The sequence below is a fragment of the Stegastes partitus genome, unplaced genomic scaffold, assembly GCF_000690725.1.
Source record: "Stegastes partitus isolate 25-593 unplaced genomic scaffold, Stegastes_partitus-1.0.2 Scaffold954, whole genome shotgun sequence".
Classification (NCBI taxonomy): domain Eukaryota; kingdom Metazoa; phylum Chordata; class Actinopteri; family Pomacentridae; genus Stegastes; species Stegastes partitus.
This window is the reverse complement of record NW_007578685.1, coordinates 218,812-227,499: the sequence shown is the minus strand read 5'-3', so window position 1 is coordinate 227,499 and position 8,688 is coordinate 218,812. Positions and strand designations below refer to the sequence as shown.

The window sequence follows — 8,688 nt, the reverse complement described above, 5'->3', positions numbered from 1 at the left end:
GTCCAGCTGTGTTGGTCTTAAGCTCATATTAACTGCAGCTTCCTGATCAAACCGGTCTGTGACGTCCGTTGACTGAACATGAAGGTCTCCAGCTTCCTGTTGTCTGCCTGATTCTGGACGTCCAGAAAGCCTTCGATGAATGACGCCTCCTCTAACTGGTCCCCGAGTCTCCTGAGCGCTGAGTGATGCTACACTGCTGCTGGTTTCCATGGCGTCCTGTGATGCCTGTTTTTTCCAGCTGGAGGAGTCGGTGGAAACCCTGAGCCGGCGTCCTCTGCCACCCCTAAAGCTTCATGTTTCTTTGGATCGGACTGTTCGGCTGCTCGGAGGCCAGAGCCAACAACACCTCCTGGGCTGCCATGTTTCCACGCTGAGGTCACGGCGGAGAGAAACCACACGGCTGAAGACGCTGCTGCTGGTCTGATCCGAGTGTGAAGCAGCTGCAGAGTTTCGCTGATGAAGAACATTCGCCTCAAATCACTCATCAACGAATTCCATCGACGCCTTCGTGATGTTTCTGCTGTAACGATCGTCCGAATGTTTCCCATCGACTCAGCGGCTCCATGCTCAGCTTTTGGCCTTTTTAACACTTTTTTCCGCCTCATTTGCACATTTTGTAGGAACAACATGTAAAAATGTTTGTGGTGTTTGTTGGGATTCAGGCACGAACACAACATGTTTTACAGCAACACAATGATCATGTTTGGCTTGAGCTCCCAGCATCACAGTGGAGCTCAGCCTCCTGATCAGTGTTGTTCTTGGAAGAGCAGCTTCTTTAACAAGCAGCAGATCAGACTTGAGTTTGTTCCTTTGGGACTGAATCCAGCTCGACAGCATAAAGCCTCGTTATTCTGTCAGTGTAAATGATTTAAAGATCAGAAACATAAAAACAAAGTTGGTCTCTCTCTGAATGTCTCAGTGTTGCTCAGACGGAAGACAGCTACGCCTGAAGGACTGATTTTATCAGGAACCTGTGACAAATGTGAGGTTTCTTCTCCTGAAAACCAACATAAGTAGATGTACAACAACTACAATATTATGGAAAACAACTAGAAAGCAACGTATGATACGACAAAGTGACATCAAACAAAGACAACGCTACATCATCACTAATTTACCTTTGAAAAGAAACCAAGATCAGAAAGATAAATTAATGCAGCTGCAAGTTTTTAAAGGCCTGTTTTGTGTCCTGAATTATGTTACTTAAAAATATAGAAGACTAAGAATAGAACCCTGAGGAACACCTCAAGATGCTGAGTTTTCAGTTTGGACAGTAATGAAACCAAACAGCCGAACCATTGAGGTGTCAAAGACATAAGTTTGAATCACATGAATTGAAGTGTGGAGGACCGACAGTAGAACCCTGAGGAACACCTTCAGTAGCTACAGCAGACTCAGTGGCTTGCGCTCTCGTCCTTCAGGTTCTACACCATCCGCTACAGGGAGAGGAACAGGAAGTGGATCTACCAGACCTGCCCAACCAGCGACACCGTCATCGACAACCTGAAACCCAACACTCCGTACGAGTTCGGCGTCCGATCCAACAAGGACGACCGAAGCGGCATGTGGAGCAAACCAGTCGTCCACAACACCAACATGGGCAGTAAGTCTGAGGTTCTCCGTGTTCCCTCAGCTGGACGCTCAGCACTGACGGTTTCTTACTGGTTTTGTTTGTAGCGTTTTACGTTTGTAATTGAAGTTCTTTATCAGGTGTTTGCTGCTCAAACTGAATCTTTCTTTGCCGCCAACACGCTGACTTTTCTCTGAACTGATCTGATTTCTTCCGTCTTTTCTGGATCTTACAGATAAAAACGCTCAGAAGCCGTACAAGCTGCGCAATCCTCTGGCCAAGCCGCTGGTACGTCGCCGCTGACCGCCAGCGTTCTGTCGTATTAAACCTCTTTACCAAACATTTACTCAGCCTTCAATAAATAAAATCAACCTGTTGAAATGTAATCAATGAAATGAAGAAATCAAGCAAAGTAAAAATCGACTGAAATGTCTGAACTCAAGGAGCAACTTCTGAGAGAACTTCCAGCCTTCTGATTGGATGTTTAGCTGCAGTGCATGCTGGGAGCCGTAGTCTGTCTTGGTTGGATTTATTGGTTTCCTCTGACGCTGATCGTGAGAGTAAAGTAGATGTTCTGTGTTTTCCAGAAGCCTCACGCCTTCTTCCCTCCTCGTCCTGGTAAGATCTGTGATTTAAACATGAGCTCGTTTTCTTTCATGCAGTTTGATGTGAAGAAATCAGAGAATTAAACTGTTCAACACTGAAACCAGGTCGACTGCTTCCACCTGCTCTTCTTCATCTTCTCGTCTTCCTTCTTCTACGACTTGCTCAGTTTATCTTCTGTTTCTTCTTCTCTTCATTTTTCTCCTCCTCTTTCCGTTTTGTCTCTTCCTTCTGCTTTTTCTTCTCTGACTTCTGTTTCACTCCTCCTACATCTTCTTCTCCTTTATCTCCTCCTCGTCCTTCAGACCCCTCAGCTGATCCAGGTCTTGTTCCTTCCATGTGTTCTGTATGGTTCTTTGGTTCTTCAGAGCAGCAGCACTCGTTCTTGTGTTTCCTGTTTGCAGCTCTTCACAACGGGACGAGGCCTCGGCTGTCCACGGTTCTGAAAAAGCCCGGTTTCCCCGGAGCGCCGCGCACCTCCTTCGGTGATTATCCCCCAGCTGTTGTTCTGTTGCAGGTTCTGGAGGAGTTCAGGTGTTTCTCACCTGAGCGGCTCTTCTTCTTCTCTGCTTTCTGACCGTGTTGTTTCCACAGCGCCGCCGGAGAGTCGGCAGGAAAGCTCGGTCCAGCCCACGTTCCCTCGCTCGGCGCCGCTCGGTAACGCCACTGACGCTCAGTAGCTCTGTAGTTTACCTGCTTCGCTGAGGGGGCGGGGCCTGCAGCCAGCGCCCGCTGTGATTGGCTGCATGCTAGCATGAGCCCAGTTAGAAAGTCGATGATGTCGCCGATGAGGTCACCAGTAAGTTTACGTTGCCCCGCCCACCGCGACGACAAATCGCTAAAGGTCATGTGACCAAAGCCTTGCTTCAGCGTCCAGCAGCCGCCATTTTTCTTCTTCTTCTTCTTCTTCTTCTTCTTCTGCAGCTCTGAACTGAGACCAGCTTTAACAAATTATTTACGCTCAGATGACCAATAAACTTCATTTAGTCCATGAATCTTTGTTGAACAAACTTCCAGCGACTATTAGAAGCAGATTTCTGGCCTCAGCACCCAGAAGACAACATTTACTTTTACGGCTCAGTGACAGTTTTTATTGATTTCACGTTTTGTTTCAAACACTGTTCTTTAAAAAGTATTTCAGTTGTTTGTCAGTTTTAACCTTTAGAACCAATAGTTTGCACCATAAATCTGTTTTAAACACTTGAGTCACAGTTTGAAGGGATCGAGTGTCTGAAGCAAACAGCTGATGGAAAACATTCAGTCAGTCGAGCTTCTGAAGTTGGACCAGGTCTGGTTAAAGTTTGCTTTTGTCTCAGCTCAACGTTTCTACCGGTCTCCAGAGATGTTTGTCTCTAGCCGTCTGTCCTCTGTTGTCAGTCTGCATGAAGGTCAGCATGTCGTCCAGACGCAGACGTTGTCGGCTTTTTCCGACACAAGTCGCTCTGCAGAGTTTAAAGTTTCCTTTTCTGTGTTTCTGAGACCATCGGGACCAAACTGATGCTTTCTGTCTGAAGTCAGAGCTGCTGTCTTCAAAAAACCGACACCAGAAGTCCCGTCAAAGGAGCCGAACTGCGTTTGAACTCGCTGTAGGAACCAGTTGTTGGTTTTTACGGACAGTTTATTTTTGTGCATTTTTAAATTGTTCATGTTTTTACAGTTTCCTCCTGATAAATGGTGTCATTCTGGAGCCTTTTTAAAGACAGCATGACTATGAAACCAGATTCTTCCAAATTTGGCAGAACTGAGGTTCCAGCAAATGATCAGAGGACAAATGAACAATTAGACGTTTAATTTGAACTACTTTAATTAATGAAGCATCAGCCGCTTAGAACTTGTTGGGTTTGAGTCCCGAGGTCTCAGTTCCTCTGTCCTCTGTCGCCCCAGAAAAAGGGAACTCTGTTAGAACCGACCTGGACCGGCCAGCGGACCCTCCCACTCCTGCCCTCCCCCACTTCCTGCCCACCAAAGCCCCACCCACCGTCACCACCCCTCTTTATAAAATCCCCTCCGGCGGTGAATCGCTTCATGTCCAGACCACTAAGACGCCTTCTAGTGAACCCGAGAAGAATCAGAACCCTGCTGGTAAATCCTGTCTACAAACTTTCGTTTTCTTATTCTGTCGCCTTCTTCTGGGAGTTTAATCACCACTGAAGTCAGTTTGTGGTCAAAAATATCAAGCTTTGGTGTTAAAAGTGGCGCTGCTTTACCTCCGACGCTCAGAACAGCATCATCTGCAAACAGTCACACTTTCAGAACCAAGCTGCTGTTTATCATCACACTGACTTCCTCGTGTCTCTGAAAAGTTGCCTACTAACAGCTTTTAGTTTGTGTCATGGGATCTCTTTGTTCAAACTTTTGTTGATTAGAAGATTCTGTTGCTTTAATGGAAATAAGACTGTCATCTGCAAACAGTCGCACTTTTAGTAACAAACTGTTGTTTTAAATGTTAAAGTTTAACCAACTTAAAGGTGGTAATTTTCACCTTCCCTCCACTGATTCATATCTCTGGATTTACAAACCTTTCTTTGGATATAATGAAAGTAACAATGATTGTTTGGCTGTTATGAAAATTACTGAAACTAATATGTGTCCAAAAACATTGATAAAACATCCCCTAATATTAATGAAATATTGAAGAAGAAGAAAATGTCAAAATATATATTGACAAACTTTACAAAAATGGTAATAAAATGTCAGAAGATATCATCATAATGTTCAAGAAACATTATTGTCTAAAATATTAATAAAATGTCCAAAAATGAAATGACGTCTGCCGACATTCACACTTTTAGGACTAAGATGCTGTTTTATATTTTTAAAAGATTAATGAAGTTTAAGGAGATACTTTCACTTTCCCTCCACTCATATTTATCTGAAGCTTTTAAAACCTTTTTAAAACACTTGTTTTTTAAATTTGACATCTTCAAGAAAAGTCTGCAGGACTTCTACAGCAATGAGGGTGTCGTCTGCAAAGAGTTTGACCTGTTTTGTGTTTTCAACCCAAAGTATTTCACCTTTCAGTGTTTACATGTAACTTTCTCAACGTTTTCTGGTTTTAATTCTACAGGTAGCAACTCATCTTTGAATCTGAAACTTGTCTGAGTTTTGTAGAGTTCAACCGTCTTTTTCCCTCACAGCTTTTGGCCAATCACGGGACGGGTCCTCGCTGCTGAGATCAGCGTTGGCCAATGAGAGAGCCAGAGCTAACACCTGGGGTAATAAAGACCTCCAGCCTGCCGCCTCTGCTCGCTCCCCCTCTGTCTGCTGTCCATCTGACGCCATTTTGTTCCCTCGAGCTTCCAGGCAGCTTCCAGTCAAACCTGCAGTAACGTTTTTGTCCACAGGGCGGCTGTGTTTCATCAGCGTCTGCATGCAGCGCAATCTCCCAGTCATGGTTCCTAAACTCATCCGTAGCTTCAATGACTGTGGTTTCAAAGATTGTGGCGCTCATCCATTCATCCGTTCATCCACCATTTAAACCTCATGGTCCATCACTAACTGCTCAGGCTGCTGCAGCTCGCTTGTCTGCTGGCGTAGATAAAGACCAGATCAGACTGTAACCGGCCAACCCTGCGACTCTCTCTCATCTTTTAGGTCAAGACAGCAACAGAAACCCGTTGCTGCCTTTGCATTCCTTCGACCCGGCAGCTTCCACGGTTGGATCCATGAGGCCGTCGCCCAGAAAGCCCCTCTTTCCCTTCTCTAAGGGCCTCAGACAGCCCAGTAACTCCGCCCCCACCTCGGGGATACTCGGGGGTAATCCTCCCTGTACTTCCTGTTTATGACAATGTCCTCGAGAAATTTACTGTTTTCTGAGTTCCAGGTTTATTCTCCAAGTCACAGCACCACTGAATGTCAACTGACTCCAAACTGGATGCCCTCACAGTAATCAGATTACTACTAAGTGGGACAGCATAGTATTTGCCCTGATGGCAAATGTAAATAACAGTTCATCATGATGCTGCCACCTCCGTGCTTCACTGTCAGGACCATGCATCCACTGTGGTGGTCCTGGTCAGGTTCACACCAAACATCTGGACTCCATGTGAGCCCAACACATTGATCTCCATCTGACCAGAGGATGTTCTCCAGCATCCATCAGGCTTCTGTTCATGTTCTCTGGTGAACTTTGATGTGGAAGTTTAGCTGTGAGCAGCAGCCAGGTTTAGTTCTGGTCCTCCGTCCATAGAGGCTGATGTTCTGAAGTGTCCTTCACACTGTGTGAGCTTCACACTAACTCTGGTCTCCATTGATCAGCCCTGTGCCAAGTCTGAAGCAGCTGCCTTTGTCTGGTGTCCACAGCTCCATAGTGACAGTAGTTGACTGTCCGTGGAGTCATTGTAGGAGGACGACCACTGCAGTCCTGATCAGTGCTGCTGTGGCTCCTTCTGGACCTCCTGGTTCCTGCTCACACTGGGCTGCACTGGGTTCTAGCTGCTCACTGATCTTCTGGATCCTTTTCCATCTTTGTCCAGTCTCTCAGTCAGATGTTTCTCCTCCTCTGTTCAGGTCTTCTCCATGTGTAGCCGTGATGCAGACATAGATAGACACAGTCCAGAGGTCCAGAACTGAGAAGGTTCTGCTGCTCTCACCTCGTTGTAGAACCATGTTCATGCAGGTGGACTGATGGAGACCACAGCTGGACTCACTGTGGTTCTTTGAGGTTCTAGTTTGGAGCCTGAATTTCAACATAAACCTGACAAAGAGTTGGTCAGGGGAAATGTTCTGCTGGTCCACTAAAAGTAATCTGATTACTGTGACGTGATGCAGGTCAGAACTGATTGACATTCAGGTGATAACACACAGGACTGGTCCGGTTACAGACTGTTGGGGAACCAGGAGATGCTCTGTCATTAATGACAACAGTCCGGACCGGTGCTGCTGGTTCTTCAGGTGGCAGGAAGTTAACGTTTGTTGTTTGAAAATGTTTTTTAATGAAACATTAAGAGTCTTTTATAAATGAGTCAAACCGACGGGAGGTTCTGCTGCTTCACCGAATGTTGTCTGAACTGTTTAAACCCTGAATGTGTCTCAGACGTCTGCTGTGGACGTCAGCAGCGTCTGTTGGAGCTGATCAGCCAAACGAGTCCAGACGAAGCTTCTGAACTGTGAAACCGTCCTGAAAAAATGATCCCAAGTTCAGAGTTCCTGAAAAACATGTTGAATTTTTGGAACCCAAACCGTTTTGTTGAAGGACAGATAACAACGTAAAATCACACAAATACTGTAATTATACTATAATATACGTCAAATACTGTGATTCAATATGACATCTGTGAAGTCATGATACGTTTCAGTAGAACTGATTTTATGGGAACATTGTAAACAAACAGTTCAGATCAAACTGCAGCGAACATGCAGGTGAATGTTGTGATTTCATGGATCAGGCCGCTGTGGGTTTCAATCTGTCACACTGGGTCTGTGCTGCTGTTTAAGGGACTCGGTTGGTTGTCGGTTCCGGTTCTTCTCTTCGTAACGCTGCTTCTCTCCCTGCAGTAAACCGACACCTTCACCGGGGCGTTTCCCCGCCAAAACCGGCCTTATGGTCCCGACCTGGACTCGGTAAAGACCCGTCTGTCTGTGTTCCATCATTAACCTGTCATGTTTCACGTCCATCCGTCCGTCCGTCGGTCTGTCCTCCATGTCTCATGTTTGGTGTCGCTCCACGTCCTGCTGCTGGTTTCCTTTTTCTTCACCACAGAAACCAGCGAAACCTTCACGTCCATCCAGATCAAGAGCTCCTGTGTGCAGAGTTTACACTTGTTGTGTTTATGTCCGTCCTTATTAACCCTCTGAACACCGGCAGCTTGTGGGCTCACGTCTCTTGACTGTTGGCTTGTTTGTCTTCATGGTTTCCTCGTTCTTCCCTCTGCAGCTCTTTTCTCTTCACTGTGATGTTGTTTTTGTGCCGAATGCATCTTTAAAACTTCTCCTCACGTGTCGATGAGCTCAAACGGCTTATTGGTGGAAATGATGGTTTGTTGGTGAATTTTTGAATTCTAAGTTTTCGTTTGGTTGATTTTTTTGGTTGAACCACGAGTCGTTCTGTTTTTACGGTTTCTGACTGATCCGTGGTTTCATTCGGGACTCGGGACAGATTTTATCATCGCTGCACCTCCAACAGTCGTATCAGCTTCAGATCTTCTGCTGGTAATTGAAACGAAAGCAGAAACTTGATGACTTTAAAAGGCAGAGACCGATTTATGGAAAGGTTTCTGTTCCACCAATCAGGAGCTTCGTGCTTTTACTCTGAAGGAGCTGCATTCGTTGAGTAATTCAAGTTTAATTTGTTTAGAAATAGAATAGAATAGAATAAAACTTTATTCATCCCTTCGGTACAAGACCTCAGGGAAATTACTAAATTACTTTGTAGTCGGTTTGTCGCCTTTCGTTTCGTCTCTTTCTGTTTCGTTGCGTCTCTTTGTGTTTTGTTGCGTCTGTTTGCGTTTCGTTGCGTCTGTTTGCGTTTCGTTGCGTCTCTTTGTGTTTCGTTGCGTCTCTTTGTGTTTCTTTGC

The 8,688-nt window shown here is 45.5% G+C and overlaps 1 protein-coding gene across 1 annotated transcript in view; it reads left to right on the top strand.

Moving 5' to 3' along the window:
* Positions 1–8,688, top strand: part of LOC103366577 (target of Nesh-SH3-like) — a 22,286-nt gene that overhangs the window by 6,043 nt on the left and 7,555 nt on the right. Inside the window, exons 5-14 of the mRNA XM_008294346.1 lie at positions 1,422–1,603; positions 1,806–1,858; positions 2,158–2,188; positions 2,578–2,658; positions 2,768–2,830; positions 4,058–4,255; positions 5,311–5,388; positions 5,768–5,929; positions 7,670–7,752; positions 7,893–7,916. Of these exons, the coding sequence (XP_008292568.1) occupies positions 1,422–1,603; positions 1,806–1,858; positions 2,158–2,188; positions 2,578–2,658; positions 2,768–2,830; positions 4,058–4,255; positions 5,311–5,388; positions 5,768–5,929; positions 7,670–7,752; positions 7,893–7,916 (955 nt within the window). The remainder of the gene's footprint in view (positions 1–1,421; positions 1,604–1,805; positions 1,859–2,157; positions 2,189–2,577; positions 2,659–2,767; positions 2,831–4,057; positions 4,256–5,310; positions 5,389–5,767; positions 5,930–7,669; positions 7,753–7,892; positions 7,917–8,688) is intronic.